This window comes from Equus caballus, chromosome 19 (genome assembly GCF_041296265.1).
Source record: "Equus caballus isolate H_3958 breed thoroughbred chromosome 19, TB-T2T, whole genome shotgun sequence".
NCBI classification, from domain to species: domain Eukaryota; kingdom Metazoa; phylum Chordata; class Mammalia; order Perissodactyla; family Equidae; genus Equus; species Equus caballus.
This window is the reverse complement of record NC_091702.1, coordinates 44,878,750-44,900,829: the sequence shown is the minus strand read 5'-3', so window position 1 is coordinate 44,900,829 and position 22,080 is coordinate 44,878,750. Positions and strand designations below refer to the sequence as shown.

Below are 22,080 nucleotides of genomic sequence, written 5' to 3'. Positions count from 1 at the left end.
ATGGGCAGCCACCCTGATCTAATCTGCCAAAAGGTCACCTTCATGCCCCAAGCTGTCATCAGTGGCTTCTCCTATTGCCAAGGTTTCTGTAATAAAGCATCTGAGAGGCACCTCTATTGCTCCCACAAAAGGCACCCAAGGACATAAATCTAGCCAGGCAGCCATATTCATTGGCCACCATAAGTGTAAGGCCCATGGCCCACCATCTTAAAGTTCCACAGATTCCCCCCACCACGTAGACAGGCTTACTTCCTTCTCCTCCAAGACATGAGGAGCTGGTATGGAGTGGGAGTGGGGAATTGGTTCCTCATGTTCTCCAATCCACAGAGAGAAGAGTAAACAAAAGCAGGTGTTAAACATGACTTATCACGTAGGTCAATCTGTCCATCCATCCAACCTGTGTATTTCCTCACTGTGCTGGGCACTGAGGATACAGAAACGACTCAGTCCCTACATTTGCCATGCAAGAGGCCACTGTCCCACTGTTTAAGTGATGCCCGCATGAAAAATAACGTTGCACTCTGGTCTGGTTTGCTTGTTACAGAGAAAAACACACCATGAAAATATTTATTTTATTGCATCATTTTACTGACTAGAACGCCAGACTTATAGTGGATATAAGTATAAAAATAACCGAATTCTTACAAATAATACTTTGCTGCTACAGTACTGAATAATTAGTGGAGGTTGCAATTATAATACAACTTTAAATAACATTCTCATAATGGATTTAACACAATCAACCAGGGGCTAAGGTTTAAAGGTTTGCAAAGAGAAATTCAGGACAATGTGAACACTCAGAAAGTTAATATTCCAGCTACATGCTCCATTTAACCGTACATCTAGCAACACAAACATTAACAAAACTCACAGCAACCCCTGATAAAAGATCTTTTTTTAAAGAAACAGGCCAGGTAACACAGAAACCTGGGTTAGTTCCCCAGGTAGACTGGTTCCATCCCATCCCTGTCTGGTCCCATCCTTTCTACCAGAGAACTCTGCACCTAAAGTGCATTATTACATGTCCAAAAAAAAAAATAAATAAAACCAGAATCTAATATGCAAATCCTTTGAAATCACCTCTTTGAAAATGCCGAGGGGACAGAGCCAGAGTAAGACCTCTATTTAGACTGTAATTGTCCCCTTCGGTTTTCACAGGCCTTTCTGTGAGCAGTTTACACTAAATAGGATGGATTGTAACACTATTGAAAAGAGACTTTAGCACAACAAATTAACTGACATGGAATACTTTAATGTTCCTAGTATTTTAACCAGTTTCCTTCTCTGGGGATTTAAGAAAAGACAAAGAGTGAAGAACACATATTCAAAAGCCAGCTCTACAAAACTGTATCTCTGTTTCCGAAAATGCACACAAGAACCTCAGAAGGACGCTTTGTCAAGGAGGAAATGAAATGTCCCTTCTAATCCCCACAAAAGTTTTCACATAGAAAAAATATCTCTGATTTAAATAAGATATAAAACACTGAAATACTGAACTTTGCATCCTTCCTCTCTCCAAAGAAGTGCTCTAGTTTCAAAATCAGTGTCTCTTAGAACTGTGGGTCAAAATCCTAGTTTTGGGCGTGTTAGGTTTAAGTAAGCCAGGAGCAACTGGACTGACAGCTCTAGTCTCTTCAGGTGAAGTTCAGAGTTACAGGGCACTCGGGCACTTCACCAGTGGGCATGATGGGTTAACGGAGGCCCCAAAAAGCCACGTGAAAGGATGACCGTGACGTGTCTGCCCTGGGAACCTTCACATCACATCATCACTCAAAGACATTTTCCTCGGCAGCCATCCAGCCTTGTATTGCAAAGGTGCTGCCCTCCAGTTTGGGCCAACTTTAAGCGTTACCTCTTCAAGAACTTAACAGTCACGTCTTAGTTTTCGACCTCCATTGCTATCAGCCAGCTTGATGACACCATCCATTCAGCAATTTTGGCTCTAAATGACTCAGCTGCTCCTGAAAATAAACTTCTGTCAAAGGGGGAAGATTTGTCAGCATTTAAGACATTTGACTGAATATGTTCCTGACTCTGATGATGTTCACAAAAATATGCTTTCAAGATGTGGGAGCCATGGCCTTACCACGGCAACCAGGCAAAGCGGCCCTCAGATGGACGTCTAAGTCTGGCTGTGTTTGCCAAAATCTCAGGTCATCACCTTACACCTCCTGCACCCAAAGCCATGTACCACTATGCTTCTTGCTAAGCACGAGCCAGCTACTATTTTCTTATTGATGACAAGTGTCCAAGAAATATACGTGACAAGAAACCTGAAAGGACTTTTTCAAAAGGGGATTCAACATTTTTTTTGCACTTCATGTCACTAGTTTAGTTACTGCTTAACAAGATGAAGGTTCTTTCAAAAAACATTCAAAGCCCACACTCTCATGGCCTCTTTGACATTTAAAGTACAAGGGATGGTGGAGCATCTGCCAGGAAGGTGAGGCAGGGAGGTACAGTGGGAAGTGCAAGCCAGGCACAAGAGTTTGAATCCTGGCTCGGCAAGGCAAAGCGTTTATCCTCTAAAGGTTCCCCCGTCCGAGAAGTGGGCGCTCTCATGCCCACCCCCCCAGGGTGCAGTGGGGCCAAGTACAGAGTGTGGCCGTGGGAGGAACAGTGAGATGCTAGTTGGGGCTGTCTAGACTTCCTAAATTGTCTCCAGTGCCCTGGGCTAGCTCATGGGGCAAAGGGGAAGGAGATGAGAAACAAGACCCTCTGAAGCCTAAACAAAACCCACAGATGCTGGGAGGCCAGCAGGCAAGCACCGCCTTGCTCTGAGCCACTGTGTGCTCTGGTATGCTATGGGACATATGGATCCCTTTGGCCCTGCTCTTCCCTACAGAAGTTTAAGCGTCTCATGGGCAGTTGAATGTCACGTTTCCCTTCCTCCCACCTTCCCCGAGTTGTGGGGCTCCAACGCAGGACTGTGGCACTTGTGTGTGCATGAATCCCACCTTCCAGGTGCGAGGCTGACACGGAGCACCTGGCCAGAGCTGAGAGCTTCTGCTTGCTGTGGTGCAGTCAGCCCTGTCCCCTCAGTCCAGAGGTTGCGCTGCCCTACCAGTTGGTTCCCCTCAGCCCAGGCAGGAGCCTTCTGGAGGTATTAGCCCCAAGCAGGAGTGAAGCTGGCCTCTCCCTTCCTCACTCCGGTGGGCACCTGGCACTGGGGAACAGTCCTGCTGTTTCCAGCCCTTCATCTTAGACCCTCATGTTCTTGAGATGCACCTTCCCCACCCCTACGAGCCTCCTAGTAATTGCAGACATGATGTGAACGCAACCTTGCAGGGTGCCTCCTTGTTTCACAGTGAAAGAAAAACAACATTCTTAATCCACTTCACGTGCACAGAACAACATTCTTAATCCACTTCATATGCACAAAACCCATTCACAGGAATGCATTCTGGAACTCACAGGACACTCTTTTTTGGACTTTAGGATTCTTCTCTAGAATGCTTTCAGGACAGATACTTCATTTTGTGGAGCTTATAGCTTCTGGCCTTGACCCTGGGGACGATTTGTCACCTGTGAGGTCAGCTGAAGGTGGCAAAGGTGTATGGCCGGGAATAGCCCCCCGCCATGGCTTTGGGTCCTGGGGATGAGTAAGGATCTGTGTCACGAGCCAGGAAGCTGGGCCCCCTGACGAGGGATCCAAGTCTGTTGGCTCAGGTGAGCTGAGGGCAGGAGCTCGAGCACTCCAGTGAGATGCAAGGCCCTGAGGCACAAAGAGCTCTTTGGTTCCACAGAGAGACGCAAGACCCACGATTTCAAAAAGGTAATAATGCTCTGAGATTTTAAAGTTGGCATCCACTGACAAAAACAGAATTCTTTTTATATCTGTCTCACGAGATGAGTGCAACTGAACCAGTAAGAGGCCTCGCACCTGACTAGCGTCCCTGCTGCAGCAGGTGGCAGTGACTGGGGGAGGCCACGGGACACAGGAGTTCGCACTTCAAACTGTTCAGACGAGGATGACATAACAATACGGATGAAATACACTCTGAACAGATTAGAGACCCTTGAAGAAACAACCACGCCCACGACAGAGCTGTTCCCAGAGGCTGCACCATTTCCAGAAATGTGGGTGCCACTGAGCTCCAAGCTTCAGGGTGGGAACAATCCTTTTACCTGTGTTCTCTTCACTTCATCCCAAACCAGGATGTTTCAAGAGCAGATGACGAGAACAATCACAGTTCCACAGGAAGCGGTTAAAGACACTGAGCACTGGATACGCGCCCCCCCCACCCCCCACCCCTTACAGGACCCACGTCACAGGCACAATAAATAAGACCCGGGGAATTCCCTTCCCAAAGGCAGACTCTTGACTCCCTAACTGGCCGGGAGTCTTCAGTTCTCCAACGCTGACTTGAATTATAACCACGTTTCTGTAGGGAACTATGTAGTAGTACAAAGAGGTACAAATCACTGGACGAGAGAAAATAAGTTATTTCTTCAGTGAATAAATAGCTTTGAGTGGTCGGCTGACAGTTCATACTGAGTGTGTGGACAAGATCAGGGAAAGAGTCAAAGATGCCGCACTAGCAGGTAGGCAGACTCACGTGTGGTTCTACCCCAGCTTCCTCAGGAGTCCACACAGCTTCCTAAAGCACTGGTGTTTTGGGAAACCCAACTTGCCTATTCTGCCCACTCCTCTGAGCACATTCAGCTGCAGCGACTACATCATGCTACTTTCCTTTAGTGGTGAAATACCAGCTGAGACCCAACCTGCATTCAGCTTTCCACTTCTACTCCATACGAAGCAGCCTCGGCCTCAAAGATGGAGGTCAGTGTCCCCGGCACCAAGCAATGTCCTCAGGGATGCCAAGCGCCCCACCGCCTGCGGCTGTCAAGCTTCCACCGGGGCCGTCGCCCAGCGCCAGCGCCCTCTACTGCCTGCTGGGCCTCTCCACGGGGCAGCTGGATGCCTTGAGCTAAAACCAAAGGGAAGTGGCTTTGCCCTGATCCAGACTTATTTGAATAAGTGAGATTTAACTGCAAAGGGAAAAAAGAATCGTAAATGTGTCACTCTGACCAAAAAAAACTGGAGTTGTGTGCTGTGCCCCACAAATTTCAATTCCTCATTTTGGGGGCTGCAGCACAAGAAGACCTAGCAACATACTAAAATACTGTACGTTAACCCACAGCATCTCCAAACCTTAGTGGTATGTTTATCAACATCATCGGCTGTTGGTTAGCTTGTAGGTACTGGGCAGAAAAACAACTAAAGAGCCAGTATTTTGCTGTAAATTCATCACCAAATTGAGGCCTACGGAAGTGTCTGAGGAAAAGAGGCCTTCTGCCTGGAACAGTCTTGAAAAAAAACCCAAAAAGAGACCTCCCTACTCAGTTTACTAAAGTGCAAACTAACGAAGAACTGGGTCCTTGCCATGAAACCTAGTGATCTGCCCTCGCTAACTGTCATCCATCGACTGGTGGCCACGCGCGTCACTCAGAGTCTCTCCTGGTACTGGCCCATGTTCACATTCACAGTAACAACGAAGGTGCCAGATGAGCAGCCTAGGGTTCCACGTCCACAGGTTCCATCTGTCCTCTTGCACGGTGTTCACGCCCCTCACGCCTGTCCCACTTTCTGCCTGCCACTCAAGTGTGGCTCCATAAATCATGGGGGCAGCCAGTGTTTGGTGCTCCCCCCCGGGTGCAGTCCTCTGAGCAACAGGGTCCCGGGCAGTCTGCTCAGAGCAATGGGTCCCTCTCTCTTCTGCACTTAAAAGTAGTCTCTTCTCCTGCTCTCATCACTGATGAAAGATGGGTTATACTGTCCAGGGAAGATGCAAGAATGCCGTGACCCCGGCAATCCAGTGTAGGCCGGGTAGAGTCCATTTCGTTCAAGTTCAGGATTCCTTACACTTGTGGGCTGGTGGCCAAAGAGAAGAGAGAAAATGTCAATTTATCAGTCAAGGATGGGAATTTAGTAGTTTTTTTTTTTTTTAAAAAAAAGAATGCTACATTTTAGTAAACCTAAGATGGAGGCAGCTATAGATAGCAGAGCAAGGTCTAACCTAGAAATCTGGACCTCCGGGTTCATCTCTTTGTAGAACCTTTGCCCATATTTTAAAAGGGGATTTAAAAAAACATTATTCAAGGGCAGCCCAGTGATTTTAGACCAACAGAGGAAAAGACCCGGGTTAATTATTATGTTGATTGTCAAGATTAATTATGTGATTATGATCTTGACTTTCTAAGAAAGTGTCTTTCTCTGTGGAGCACAAAGTCTTTAAATCCTCTCCGGCATTTAGTAGAAGGCTACTGTCCCTGCCATGAATGGCGACTGACCTTCGCAAGGTCATACGACCACCTGTTGGAGGTGGAGTCAGGACCTCAAGCAGGAGGCCAACAGCAATTCTCAGGTGTCTCGGACCAGATCCCACTCAGTGGATCGGGACTACCCATCCGATGTGCAAAAGCAGCTCCCTGGGAATGACAGGGCTGCTGTGAGGAGGCCCTTATTCAGGACCACCAGGGGCAAACACTTGCCTGGCAGAAATAAAACACTAGATATTGCATATAATAAACACAAATCCTGGGGAGCCCGAAGTACCCCTGAAACCCCTGTGAGCGACAGCTCTCTCCCTCAGGGAACAGCTTCGTGCCATAGCTTAGGCTCTCCTACACGCTGCTCAGCCTATTTTTGAAATGAAGACGGGGTTCGTTTCAGTTCTTGGCTATATCTATTTAAAGGCACTCTCTAGCTAACGCCATGGAAACGCGCAGCGCAGTCGGGTCCTGTGACGCGGCAGGCCTATTGTTGCTAAGCGATCTCGCCAAGCTGGGCCTGACACGTCCCTGGCAGAGGTGTGAGTGGTGGGCACACCTGGGTAAGATACCTCTCAGCTATGGCTGCCATTCTTAGAGTCAAAGGACTTTCCTGACAGAGACAGAACAAAGCAAAGCTCTTCTGCAGAAATATCAACGGAAGCATTTGAACCAGAGCTGAGCGGGTGCCTATGTTTATCGATCCCCTTGTTTCTTCCTGTTCTTCCTCCAGTTCCAAAGTTTGAGAGTCCACTGAAACAGCAGCTTCCTCCGTGTGAACAAACGCGCCCCTCCCATCCAAAGTCTGAGGCCTCGCGGTCAATCCCATAGCAACCAGAGGGGCTGTGGCTTCTGTCGCCGGATCGCCTAGAGCAGTTAATCCCAGAGGACGAGGTTTCGTGTTTACTGCTGTGCCTCAAACAGCTCCCCACGGCCTGAGGAGTCACCTAGCATCTGTTTATTTTGCAGCTCAGATACTCTGCCTGTGTTTGCTTTCTGGCTGACGCCATGCGATGTAAAGTGAATTGGGCAGCGATGGGAGTAAGACATGGGTTATTAGAAGAAGCAAGGGTTCAACGTAGTCTCCCCTCTTTCCAAACGACACAGCCCAGGGCTGGACACAGCCAATTATTAAAGACCTACTGAGTCTATCACCTAAACCTCTGAGAAGTACTTGTTGAGGATGACACTGAATTGTTCTCTTTGTACCTTTTTTCCAATCTCCGGTTTTAACTACCCAACCACAGGAGGCAAAGCATGGCTGACCAGAGATAAAAATGAAGGGCCAAAGGCCAAACATCGCTAAGTTCTTTCTCTCTCTTTCAGTTTCCCAGCCTATAACTTTAAAGCAAGTTCAGTAACCGGTGGGTTACTGCTACAACCCCATAAAAGTAATGTGCTCTGCAGAAACACCTTTCATATCTCAATGTTGAAACTAATAAACACCAAGCAAAGAGATGGTAAGGAAACTGAATATGAAGTTACGTGAAGAAGAGGCTCATGCAGTCATTCTCTTTAACCATTAATTAGCTGTAGTGGTTTCACTACAACAAAACAGACTCCTTTTACTTCACAGAGAAAACTGGAGCCTTGAGGTCGCCCCGGCACGGGATACACACCGAGTAATACACATCTGTCATCTGGAGGAGGTTTTTGGTGCTTCCATTCTCATGCATCTCAATGGCTTCTCGGCCCCACTCTTGTGAGCGAGGGTTCTTGGGGTACTCAGCATATGGGGACATCTGGAAATCCCCACTTTTGAAGATGAGTTTGCTGATGTCATTTTTATTCTTTCTGTGGGGTAAAAAATATTTGAAACAATGTAAATGAATGAATTCTGGAAGAAATGGTATTTGTGAAAGCACGATCCATTACTTTACAAAGTAAATTAGACTCAAAGCTACCATTATATTTCTTTGGAGCTGTCCACCAAGGAATGTTATTATTTTCAGTATTTGCCTAAAACAAGTAAAATTTGCAATGAGATGCAAAAAAAATCTTCCAACTCAAAGGGACAGGTTAGAGAGGCAGAGAGGACAAACACAGCTGCAGGGAAGGAGAGGCAGATGCTCCTGGGGGATGGAGATTGCTGCATCTTGGGGGCAGCCCGGGAAACAGGAGTTAGAAATTCCCAGAAGGCTGGAGCTGGAAGGGCTTTCAGGATTCTATCTATCTATCTATCTACCTATCTATCTACCTATCTATCTATCTATCTATCTATCTATTTATTGAGGAAGATTAGCCCTGAGCTAACATCTGCTGCCAATCCTCCTCTTTTGGTTGAGAAAGACTGGCCCTGAGCTAACATCTGTGTCCATCTTCCTCTACTTTATATGTGGGACGCCTGCCACAGTACAGCTTGCCAAGCAGTGCCATGTCCTCACCGGGATCCGAACCACTGAACCCCGGACCAGTGAAGCAGAACGTGCGCCCTTAACCGCTGAGCTACCGGGCCGGCGCGGCAAGGTTCTTTAGTCTAGTGGTTCCAAACCTACTTGAGCATCAGAATTGACACAGAAGCTTCTAGGTCTCACCTAGATTTACTAAAACAGCAGCTCTGGGGATGGGGCAACTCTGGCTTTGTGATGACTTGTTCCCTGGGTCACATTTTGCTACTAGCAAAGCTGGGACTAAAACTGAGGCCTCCACCCCCAGCCAGTGCTCTTTTACTGTAGGAAGCAACTTCATAAACCATGAAAACCAGACCTTTTGTTTTGTTTGCAAAATGCACCTGTTTGCAGACCTGTACATATTCTCATTTCAGCGGATTGGGGAAACCCTAGAACAAGCTCCTGTCTATGATGGTTCACTGACTGAAAAATTCACCCATCTAATGGGCCTGGGGTCAGGTATGTTCAGTCATATCTGCCCCAGGTAACAGAATCTGAAGTTTCTTCCTTCTACTTCACTTTCCCATAAGTAAGCTTTTCTGGGGAAAGTTTCAAATGATTCAGGGTCATAAAACCAAATGTCCAGCATGTGGCTTAGGCACTGTCCCTCCTTGCAAGTTCAGAACAGACCTGCCACTGTGCTGCTCCCTGGAGGGTGGGCATCCGGTCTCAAACAATGACTTACTAATTCACAAGTACCTTCCATTCCCAGTGACCAAGAGTCACAGGCCTCTTCCCCTGGTACAGGACACTTAGCAAATACGAGGCTTACGTCCCTTGGGCACTCAGGTTTTACCTCTCTTCTTCTAGTCTCATACCCAGAATTTTATTTCCACTCATGTAGTTTATCTTTGATGATCTGATGGCAACTTTGTGAATAATGGCAAACGCTGTACCATGAGGCCTGCATTCCCGAATGGGTAGTTAGGGCAAATTGTTCTCTGCAGACTTACTGGAGACAGAGGACATCTGATAACGTCCCTCACAGCAATGGTTGAAGATAACTTGCTATTTGGTAGGTTCCCTCCATCTGTTATGTTGGGATAATTGGCACCATTTATTATCATCTAAGTCAAAGGTCATAATTTTCCCTTATCTGAACAGATAATCACAGAGAAAGGGGATCAGCTTCTTCCTTTCGCTTCCTTTTTCAGTAGAAACCCAATCCCACTGGCTTCCAGGAAGCTCAGAGCTAACTACACTGCTGAATATCTGTTTATCCCACATGCCTGCTACAACTTCTCGACTGCTAAAATATGTCAGGTAACCCCTTTCATCTTTGTCTGTTTCTTAATTTGCCCATTTAAAGTGTACAAGTCAATGGTTTCTAGTATATTCACAGTTGTGCGACCATCATCACAGTCAATTTTTAGAACAGTTTCATCACCCCAAAAAGAAGTCCCATACTTAGCCATTACTCCCAATTCTCCCTGCTGCCCGCCAAGCCCAAGGCAACCACTAGTCTACTTTCTGTCTCTATTAGATTTGCCTATTTTGGACATTTCATATAAATGGAATCATACAATAGGTGGTCTTTTGTGACTGGCTTATTTCACTTAGCATAATATTTTCAAGGTTCATGCACTTTATAGCATGTAGCAGGATGTTATTCTTTTTAATGGCTGAATAATATTCCATGGTATAGATATATCACATTTTGTTTATTCATCAGTTGATGGATATCACACTTTGTTTATCTATTCATCAGTTGATGGATAGTGGGGTTATTTTCACCTTTTGGCTCTTATGAACTTTCAAGTACATGTTTCTGTGTGGACATGTGTTTCCATTTCTCTTGGAAGACAGGTAAGAGTGCAAGTGCTGGGTGAAATGGCAACTCTGTTTAACTTTTGGAAGAGCTGCCAGACTTCTTCAAAGTGGCCGCACCATTTCACATTTCCACCAGCAGTGTATGAGCATTCTAATTTTTCCATATCCTCACCAACACTTGTACTTTTCTTTTTTTTTTTTTAATAGCCATCTTAGTGGGTGTGAAGCAGTGTCTCATGGCGGTTTTGACTGCATTTCCCTGATGGCTAATGATGCTGAGCATCCTTTCACGTGCCTACTGGCTGTTTGTATATCTTCTTTGGAGAAATCTCTATTCAAGAACTTTGCCCATTTTTAAATGGGGCTGCCTTTTTACTATTGAGTTGTAAGAATTCTCTATATATTCTAGATACAAGTCCCTTACTAGACATATGATTTTCAAATACCTCCTCCCATTCTGTGCATTGTCTTTTTACTTTCTTGACAATGTTCTTTGAAGCAGAGAAGTTTTTAACTCTGAGGAAATCTAATCTATCTCTTTTTGGTTTCTTATGTTTTTGGATATTCTTTTCTAATAAAGAATAAAGTCCCATTTGCTGTCCTTTTCTTTCCTCAAAGGCACTCCCTATCATGAATTTCTCTTTCTCCTTTTTTTAATGGTTCAGTCACATATTATGATTTAATATTGTAAACCACCCCAAATATTGTTTAAAAGAGTAAAAACTGACCCTTGCTCAGCACAGGCAAAGAAACAATTATAACGTGAATTCCTGTCACTCACCTGCAACAGGTGACAATCAGCGCAATGCCCAGGATGAGCAGGAGCCCGCCTCCGGCTGCTGCAATCACCACGGTGATGAGCTGATAGGCTGCACAAGTGGACAGCAAGGGAGAGGGAACGAATAAACAAATGAATATGTAGGAATGCCTCCCCACCGGACCCCACGGCAGCACCTCGGCTGGTGACCTCCCCTTTCATTTCCCGGGCCCCAGGCAAGGGATCCTCAGAGGCGCCTCCACATTTTCTCTGTTGAAGGGTAGCAAAATAGGCCACCCCAACATATTCCTCTCTGGTGTATTTACTGTTTTAAGCTGATTATTTTTGAGAAACTAGGGACCCAGCAGAAGCTCTGAAAACAGAGTGGAAGTTACCCTTTTGTAAGATTTTCATTAGAAAGGCAGCCTGACCAGGAAGAGAGCTGGTACCAAAGATAACTTTTCACCTGAGAGACTTGTCTGCCAGGCAGGGCTGCCTCTGTTTACCAGCATCTCCTCCTCTCAGCTTCCCACGAATCGCCTTCCCGCCTCTGAAGCCCCAGCCCCCTACGAGCACGTTTGACATTCTTTGGCAGTCAGGTTACTGGAAACTTGTGATGAGCTTATGGACAACACAACCCACAGATCTTTTTTTCTCATACCTGCTGTCAAGTCAGTTCATGAACTACAGCTAAACTTTTGGACCTAAGCACTGACTTTAGATTCATTACGAGGCCACGTGATGATGTCCAAGTCCACGGGATTTGAATCAATACCTACTGTAATGTTTACTGATCTGTAGGCGCTCTGAATGTCTATCAAGGTGAGAGAGAAGGCAATGAGTGTTGTCTTTGGTTTGTCTCTCATCCTTCCTCCTTTGAAGAGATTCTCCAGAATGATGAACTTGAAATTCTTAGTTTTACTTTCTCTCTGACATTTGCTGACATTTCATAGTCTTTCCCAAGCAATGGCTCTATCTTTTCTTTATTCTTCTTGTGGTTTGATCATAAGTTGATGTTGCTGTCATTGCTGTTGGCATTTTTCATTAAACCAACGCATTCTGGGCCTTAGCCTTTCCTATAAGCTATATTTGTCCTTGCTTACATGCGTATTTGGATGGAATCTACTGGACTGTCTGCTTAGCCAACCCCCTTCTGGAAACTGTTCACCCCGCTCCATGTGCAGGTTACGGTGGGCGTGGTCATGCTTGTACATGTAACCCCCTCCCCTGGCCACAGGGCATTGGTCTGGGAGTAAACACATCATCCAAGCTGGATCAATTAGTTCCTTCCCAGGAATGTCAATGTGGGAAAGAGAGAGACAACCTTCTCTTTCAAAATGGCTGAATGAGTGACTCACACTCGAAGCTGTCTGGCGAGCCTATTTTCCATCATGTTGTCTTGTAGGGAGACACTCGTGATGCGGGAATGCCACGACATACCCCAGAATCCTTCCAATAAACTGTCTTTGTTCCTCAAGCTAGCTAAGGCTATTTAGTCCAGAAGAGCCTTCGTCAACGGTGATATTGCGATTTATAAGTAATATACATCTGGTCTTTGTCCTCCCTCGCAGAGTTCCTAAACCCCCTGGAATTTCCTAAGTGTCGAGAGCAGAAAAGGTGTCTTTTGTTATGTTAATGGTGACTTTGGCAAGCCCCTGGGTAACCTACGGATGAAGGCTGGTTGCTAGGGGGAACCAACCACGTGATCAGAGCAGTGGAATTTTCAGTCCCCTCTCTGACCCCCAGGCAAGGGAGAGGGCCTGGAGACTGAGTTCAATCACCAATGGCCGATGATTTAATTATCCTGCCTGTGTAATGAAGTGTCCATAAAAACCCAAAAGATGGGGTTTGGAGAGCTTCCAGGTTGGTGAGCACAGAGATGGGGGCGAGTGCTGTGCTGGGAGAGGCATGGAAGCTCTAAGCCCTTTCCTGAAACCTTGCCCTACGCATCTCTTCTGTCTAGCTGTTTCTGAGTTATATCCTTTCATAATAAACCAGTAATCTAGCGAGCAAAATGTCTCCCGAGTCCTGTGAGCCACTAGAGCAAATTAATTGAATCAAGGTGGGGGTCATTGAAACCTCCGATCAGAAGCATAGGTGATGACCTGGACTTACAAACAGTGTCTGATGGGGGACGGGGCAGCCTGATGACTGAGCCCTTAACTTGTGGGGTCTCCCTGGAGACAGTGTCAGAATTGAGTTAATTGCTTGGTGATGTGGAGAAAACACACAGCAGAATTGGTGTCGGAATCATATAAACCAATACACTTTCCTTTAAAACTCTTAAACTCATTACAGACCCTTCCGAGCAGCCACATTAGTTTTATTTTAAAATTCACTCAGTTCTCCCCATTTTTCCCTCACTGATCAGGCTCATTAGTGATGTATGATTAAAATTTTGCCTTTTATTGATTTGATTTTATTTTGGTGAGGAAGATTGGCTCTGAGCTACCATCTGTGCCAATCCTCCTCCATTTTGTATGCGGGATACCACCACAGCATGGCTTGATGAGTGGTGTGTAGGTCCGCACCCAGGATCTGAACCTGCAAACCCCAGGCCACTGAAGTGGAGCCTGCAAACTTAATCGCTATGCCACCAGGCCGGGCCCAGAATTTTGCCTTTTAAATCTTCCCACTCCTCTTGCATCATCTTTCCTTTAGAATCTCTTTTCACAGCATTCTTTTTTTCCTCTCTGTACCTTTCGAATTTGCCTTCCTCACGTCTTCAGGCTGTTTGTGAACATACCTAACAGGGGGTACAGAGCAACAGTCCCCTCTCCCCAAGTCCTGCTTCCTTTCCCTTCCAACATGAAGTGAGGCCCGTCAACACTGAGTGAGATGCTTGCTCTTAGCTGGATGAGACTTCCACTGACTTCTGGATAGTTAATTATCTCTTCTTCCTCCTAAGCAGTTTAGTGCTGTCTTCCTGGATGTTTGCTATGAGTGACTCCTGCCAACACACAGCATCTCCACTGGTATGAATTTTTTAAACTCAATGTAACAACAAGTTTAATAGCATTACACGATACTATACACCTGCCACCGGACTAGGGGTTGGGGTGGGGAGACAATGCAGATGATCTTTAAGTTGAATGTTCTGGTTTCACTGGAAGAGGAGGAAGAGGGCCACACATGAGGAAAAGTGGCTCTACATCCTTGCTGGCCGGGCTGAGAGGCTAGTGGGGAAGGAGGCTCCACTGGAGAGATGCAGAATATTTGAAAGGAAAGGATGACCTAGAAAAGGGCATGTTGTGAACAAGAAAGAGGGATGGAAAAAAATGTCTGCAGCCAGAAAAAGGTAATCTAGGAAAACTATGTGAGCTCTGTAATCACAAAGTGACAATAACCACAAAACAGAAAAATGACTTAGAGGATGGGACTATAAAAAAAGATTCTAAATAAGTAATAAGAGGGGAATGGTTAAGTAAATTATGGTATATCTGCAAGGTAGAACTCCACAGAACTATCAAAAGTGACATTATAAAATTACGTAAATGAAAACACTGCACAGTTCACTAGGTTTAAAAGCAGGTTACAAAAAAGTATATTCTGTGTGATCCAATTTCTATTGAAAAGATACACACACACCCACCTCTGGTATAGCGCTTCCTAAACTTTAATACGTATACAAATCTGCATATTAACCAAATCTAGGGTTCCGGTTAAAGTTCAGATTCTGATTCAGTAAGTCCGGAGTAGAGAGGCCTGAGACTCTGTACTTGCAAACAGTTCTTAGGTGATGCTGCTGGTCCATGGATCACACTTGGTAGCGAGGATACACAGGTACAAGGATACCAGGGTATTAACAGTGATGTTTAATGGGTGAAGAGACTGTTTAGTTTTCTTCTTCCCTTAAGTTATATCTATTTTATAATTAATTTGGGTCAACAAAAGGAAAATTAACGGGTATGGGTTGTTTTGTGCTATGAAAAAACAAGATGCATTTACTGTAAAAAGAGAAAAGAGGGGCCGGCCTGGTGGTACGGCAGTTAAGTTTTCATGTTCCACTTTGGCAGCCTGGGGTTCGCCAGTTCAGATCCCGGGTGTGGACATGGCACTGATTGGCAGGCCATGCTGTGGCAGGCGTCCCACATATAAAGTAGAGGAAGATGGGCACAGATGTTAGCTCAGGGCCAGTCTTCCTCAGCCAAAAGAGAAGGATTGGCAGCAGATGTTAGCTCAGGGCTAATCTTCTTCAAAAAAAAAAAAAAGAAAGAAAGAAAACTAAAAAAATAAAAAGTAAATAAAAAGAGAAAAGAGGTGAAGCAAACCAAGATGTCATGGGAGATCTTACAATGTGACATTCACGCCCAGGAACGTACGCCTGAAGAAAGGCTGGGGGCGGGGGAGGCGGGGGCATCTCTGATAACAAATCTGTAAGAGAATTCTGGGGCTGTTGGACAAGTGGGAGAAGAAGACAGAATTGTTGGAGTCTGCAGTATAAACAGAGTCATATTTTACATGGAAAGAAATGAAAAGGAGAGCAGTGATAAGACAGGTACAGATCTCAGCTGCCAGATGTAGGTGGCCTGCCAGGTACATAGGGAAGTCCAGCTGGGCCAGCACTACCTCAGGGCCTAAAGGACTTGAGAGAAGGGCTCGTCCTGCTCTCTCCAGTTTGAAGGATAGTCTCTGTAAGGAGTAAGGAGTGAAACCTGGGCACACCTAGAAAGCTAACAGGAACTTTTAGAAAGGCAGGTCATAGGTTATATCCAAACCCAGAACACAGTGGAGTTGGATGACTCCCAGGATTGTAGGAGTGAGGGAAAAATCTCAAGACCATGTGCTCAGCTGGACAAAGCTGGGCTCCCATCTCATCGGGCTTGGGTAGAGTGTGTGCCCCAAGAAGTCTGCATAGAGACAAGCATTTCTTGCCTATAAAACATCCAACCTGAGCCGCAGCCCCAAGAAGGCACTTACTGTCTTGGTGGAAATAGCAGAAGTGACAGCAGTGGGTGGTCAGGGCCCTGCTATTTGGCACATAACTCTGAGTGACAAGCCACAGACTTCACTGGGCATTATGACCACAGATGGGGATGAGATTCAGGTGTTCCCATTTCTTCATCAATACCCACGGCCAGTCTGAGACCTCAGAGAAAGGGGTAGGCGGCAGGGGGTGTCTATTATCAGCCACTATGAACCACTTTGCAACGCTAAAACTGACACAGATATCAAAATCATAAAGTGATATTCACACACCGCCACAGAGTTATTAACAAGTCACCAACAAAAGGTGGCGAGGAGCTAGCTAGCCATCCAGACAGGAGTCTGCCCTCTGCTGGACATAATGATTGTGACTTGGAAAAATGGGGAGGAAAAGAGTCTCGGGATCACAGAGAAATCCTGGCTACTTTCAGGACTCCATAAACACAAAGTGGAGACACAGGAACTCACAGAACAGCCAGTGGATGTAGGAGTATATCTAGGCATATATAGTATTTCATGATCTCTGAAGAAAAATCACTAAATGCCACTGAGAACAATGCCCTGCAGCTCACTCCCCTTTCTTCAACTTTTATAGGGTTTCCCCTGTATCCATCTTCCCTCTGTGGATCACGCTTCCATTCACTGAGAAATATGAAGCACTTTCTGGTAAAACCTATTCAGAGGGATGCTTGACCAAAGCAAGTCTGAGGCACTGGCTCGACCTGTGAGAGGCCTGTCAGGGCTGACGCCCCAGGAGGACTGTGCATATGGCATCTCTCGCCTCCTGCTCCCTGCTCACCTCAGAGCCGACCAGACCTCCACACTCCTCGCCTGTCTCACTCACTCTCTCCTTGCCTTCTGATGGGATTGTATTCAGATAAGTTTCTTGCACAAGTGGTACAGCTCTGCTGCACCTTCCTAGCTTCCTCAAATTACTCTGAAGCCATCATCCATGATATTAGTTAAGCCTCTGTTTTTAATACTTGGAATGTCTTAAGATAAGGTTCCCAGGCTTGTGGTGCAATCGCTACTGTTGTAGCCACAGGCCCTCTAAGACCAGTTCAACTGACCCCATCTTATCAACAGAGTAGTTAAGAGAGGTTTTTCTGGAACTCAGAAACAACCCCTTGTCCATTTCAGGCTGGTTGAGATCACCAACCCATCAACTGGCCTGCGCAAGCGCCCAATAAGTGACCCTTTTGACATTGAGGGGCTGAAAACTCCACCCTCAGATCATGGTAACATCACATTTTGTGAGCACGCGCCTATAAAGAGCCATGAAGCTTGACTACGCTCGCACAGACCATCAATTACCTCACTTCTCCTCACCGCCAGTCATCTATCTCCACACTTCAAACTGCCCTGCCCTTCATCCCATAAATTTTGCCCCAAGCCCTGGATCAGGGAGACAGATCTCAGAGCTCACACCTCCTGTCTCTGTGCAGATCGATCTTGCAATAAAGCCTTTCTTCCCTCAAAAGCCGGTGTGACACAGTGTTGGATTCTGGGCACATCGGGTGGCGAGCCCTTGCTCCGTAACAGTGTCAGCCCTAAAACTCTCCCTTCCAAAAGACTGTGCCGTTTAGTTCTAGTGTCCCGGCATTGGTGAACACGTCTCAAATATCTTCAATGTTTTGTCTGACTCTTCAGCCTCCTTCTTGCACATGGGAAAGACCCAGGCTGTCTTTGGTCAGTTTGTGTGCAGCAACCCCGTTCTCTGAGCGGTTTAACGGTGCGCTATGGTTCGGTTCCTGTTAGGAGCGAGGAGTGAGTCACACCACAAGGTGAGCGGAGGTATCTCTGTACCCCAGGCAGCCCCTTTAAAGCACAGATACCTTCCTGAACACAAAGGTACAATAACCCTGAGCCCAGCTGAGAAACTGGCTTGTCTAAACAGTGATTTTCAGGAGAGCACCTATCCTGCTACCCAGACAGTTTTATAGAAGCCAAACCTCCAAAAAACTGAAGCCTACTCTTTTAAGCGCTGACACCTAAAAAGAATTTTAACTACTTTTTAACTTTTAAAAAATGTAAAGTATGATGACTTTATCACCTTATTAAACTGAGTACCTGTGATATATTAAGAAATATCTGTCTGGTCTTTGTTCCCAGCTCCTGGCATAAGAGCTTCTAAAACCTTTGGAATTTCTGAGCAATGGGGGTGAGGGGAGCATCTTTTGTTATTCATAACGGGCCCCTTTAAATTGTCCCTGAGTTTATGCTAATGAAGTGACTCTTGGAGGATGAGGGCTGGTTGCCAGAGAAACGAAACGTGATTAGAGGGTTGGAACTTTCAGCCCCACCCCTGGACCTCAATGGCCAATGATGTAATCAGTCAATACCACGTGATGGAGCCTCCAAAAACCCCCTAAATGACGGAGTTCAGAGAAATTCTGGGTTGGTGAACACAGAAAGGTGCTGGGACGATGGTGTGCCCAAAAGGGCATGGAAGCCCTGAGCATCCCCCCAGTACCTTGCCCTATGCATCACTTCCATTTGGCTGTTCTTGAGATGCGTCCTTTATAATAAACCAACAATAGTAGGTAAAAGTGCCTTCCTGAGTTCTGGGAGCTGTTCTAGCAAATGATTGAAGCTGAGGAGGGGGTCATGGGAACCCCTGATTTATAGCTGGCTGGTCAGAAGTACTGGAGGCCTGGACTTGGGATTGGTGTCTGAAGTAGGGGCCGTCCTGTGGGGCTGAGCCCTTAACTTGTGGGTTCTGACACTAACTCTGGATAGTTAGTGTCAGAGTTGCTTGGTGTGAGGAAAAATCCCACACATTTGGTGTGAGAAGCATTGTGAGTAAAAACCGGGTCATATAACTGGGTAACAGTAACAGGGAACACCATTTGGTGTGTTCATCTATGACTCTGGTCCATCATAACAAACACCTGTGCTTAAATGGCTTTATGGCACCAGGGCATCCTTAAGGACTACTAAAGAGTATACAGTTGTTTATTCCACCACTCAGTGGCCTCCGGTTATGCTTTTTTTTTTTTTTTTTTTGGTGAGGAAGATTGGCCCTGAGCTAACATCTGTTGCCAATCCTCCTCTTTTTGCTTGAGGAAGATTGTTGCTGAGCTAACATCTGTGCCAATCTTCTTCTATGTTGTGTGCGGGATGCTGCCACAGCATGGCTTGATGAGTGGTGTGTAGGTCCACACCTGGGACCCAAACCTGTGAACCTGGGCCGCCGAAGTAGAGCGCACGACTTTAACCATTATGCCACCAGGCCGGCCCCAAGGTTGCTATTTTTTTTTTTACTAAATGTTAATGATGTGGGTTCCTCCCCTCTATTCAGTATGACTATAAATATATTAGGTTCTAGAAGTGTTTCCCTAGTCTTTCTCTTAGGCTCTCTACTGTAACCTCTTGCTTTTTTGCAGTCAGGACAAATCAGATGACCAAAGTCACCAGTGATCCTAGATGGATCCGTAATTCCAGATCTCCAGACTCTGGCCTGAGTGGCTGCATGCTGAGTACACTGAGAGCTTTATGTCAGTTTTGTACTCAGGATTGAATTTGTTTTATGTTATTTTATTATTTACACTTAAAGGAAGTTCAATAATGAAACTTGCTAATAGAGAAGCTTTACGAGCAAACAAAATACCACTGAGGACATAGAATGTAAGGTGTACCACTGGGGAACAGAAACTGGGGACTTCTGCACATGGCAAATAAAATCTTGTCTAATTTTGGTCTAGTAAACTGAGAATAGGAACTGTTGGCATGTTCATCTGTAGAAAGAGAGACAAAGCTGTCCTAAAATAAAGTATGGAGTGTTATTATTCCCAGTACATCCTATATCCCAGAATTTCTTCCAATAATTTTGAGGGTGATTTCAATTTCTTGGGATTCAACATAAGAAAATGTCAGTGAAAGTGGTCTTCAATGGAACACAACTGTTTTCTCAAAGGACAGGATTAGATTCCATGCGCACGTCACCACCATCCTACCCTCTGTAGTTCAGGGTGTGTCCACATCAGCTGGGAGCAGGTGACTCCGGGTCTGTCTCTAGCCCTGCGCCCCAGCTGGGACTTTGCTGCAAGTCTCTAACCTCCCGTGGTCCCTTCTGGCCAGTCCATCTTCCTCACTGCGGCCAAACCTGATTTTCTGCTTTCCTGCTCCAAGATGCTTGCTAGTTCCACATGGATACTGATCAGAGTCTAAACTCTCAGGCTGGCCATCAAAACTCCCAATGGTTTGGTCCTCATAGATTCTGACAACCGATTCCCCTTCTCTCTGCATTCCTCTCTTTCTATCCTCAGCCACACACACTGACGCACTGTCTCTGGAATACCAGGGACCCAGGCTGCCTCCAGACCTTTGCTGAAGTTGTTCCCTCTGCCCGGATTCCTTCTCCCTTCATGCCTGCCAGTCAGTCTTCCAAAACCTCCAGTTCCATCCCCTCCAAGAACTCAGAAGGTTCTATTTGCCATGGGTGTGGTCCCTCCCTCTTTGCCTCCCACCTCCCGCCTGATTTATCAGATCAGCATTCTGCAGTCAGGGCTGTGGAGTTTATCTCCCATAGTGTGTTTACCTCCCCTGCAGACCTCAAGCCCCTGGACTCTGCTTTCTCCACACCTCCCAGCCCAGGAGCTGTGAAGACGGCGGATTCGAACTGAGGGAAAGGGGAAGACCCTGAGCGCCAGCTGCTGTGCCAGGCCCCCGCCCACGCGGAACTCGAGACTTCTGCACACTTACGGTTTCCACAGTTGAGACCACCAAGGCCGAATGGGCAACTGCAAGCCAACAAAGAAAAAGAACAAGAGTTAGTTTCAAATATCAAAAGAAATAACTGACGCAATTTACCCAAGGAACTTCTAAATAAGGTTTGTAACAAATTCGTCAGAATAAATGAACATGGAACCTACCTCATACAGGTTTCATTTTCAAGCCTGTATCCATCTTCACATGCTGAAAAGAGAAAAGGAAAATCCATGAATGTGTCTATTCACCTCCCTTGACCCAAACTGACGGTTATTAAACACCAGCCACCCTAAAATCCACAAGAATATTCTAGAACCAGAGGACTACAAATAGCTTTAGCATTATCTATAACCTGGCCTAAATACTGTTGCCAGCTCAACTCAATTTTATCAAAAATATTTTCTTAATTTCTTAGTGGCTCTCAGTTTCCCATCTATTAAAAAAAGGATAATAATAATAATAACAATAATAATAATAATAATACCTACTTTATAGTTTCTTAGAGGAGATTAAGTAAAATAAGGCATGCAAATGACCTAACCTGGCACACAGTAACCATCAAATCAATGTTTGTAGTCGTAATTATTATGCAACAAATGCAATTCTTTTTGGAAATTCCCTTGGCCCCTGTGTAACATCCTTCCACAAACACACAGACAAATGCTTCACCTTTTTTAACGTAAGTCAAACCTCAAACCTGCTGTTGGCCCCATCAGCCCCCTTCCACAAGGAAGTGGGAGCTGCGACATCTTGTGGGCCATGGTCCTAGTGGGTGCCTCAGTTTTCATAAGAGAATGCTCACCCTATAGTCTGTGCAGCAGATTCTGGACATATCTAGATGAGCCCTAAAGGGCCCGTCACCCGAGAACATAACTTTGAACTCTGATGGTGCTGCTCATGGGCCGCTGCTTCCGTGAAGGGCTATGGCCCCGCCATTCCCCTGGATCAGCAGTTCCTGAATTTATTTGATCAGGGAACACTTTCAACACTACAATAAGCTGGGAGAACACCATAAGCATAATGCATGCTCGGATGAAAGCAGACAATAAAAAATGGCCTCATAGACAAAGTCACTGCTGCAAGGAATGATAAAAATCTGATTCATGATTAATGTACGATATGCGCTGCATAAAAGATCACAGGTAAGAAAAGCTACACAGCACAGAGCAGCAAGCCCTGAACAGACAGCACACACCCTAACGGCAAGATGTGAACACCAGCAGCACGCATGGCTCAGCAGGGTGTGCGCCCTGC

The 22,080-nt window shown here is 45.8% G+C and overlaps 1 protein-coding gene across 2 annotated transcripts in view; it reads right to left on the bottom strand.

Moving 5' to 3' along the window:
• Nucleotides 1–558: 558 nt before the first annotated feature.
• The window catches only part of HEG1 (heart development protein with EGF like domains 1), an 85,851-nt gene continuing 64,329 nt past the window's right edge, over nucleotides 559–22,080 (bottom strand). For both annotated transcript variants that reach the window (XM_023623607.2, XM_023623608.2), the window contains 5 exons: nucleotides 20,991–21,033; nucleotides 20,821–20,858; nucleotides 11,215–11,302; nucleotides 7,893–8,067; nucleotides 559–5,875 (listed from right to left, as the gene is read on the bottom strand). In XM_023623607.2, coding sequence (XP_023479375.2) covers nucleotides 5,726–5,875; nucleotides 7,893–8,067; nucleotides 11,215–11,302; nucleotides 20,821–20,858; nucleotides 20,991–21,033 — 494 coding nt within the window. In that variant the 3' untranslated portion in view covers nucleotides 559–5,725. The remainder of the gene's footprint in view (nucleotides 5,876–7,892; nucleotides 8,068–11,214; nucleotides 11,303–20,820; nucleotides 20,859–20,990; nucleotides 21,034–22,080) is intronic.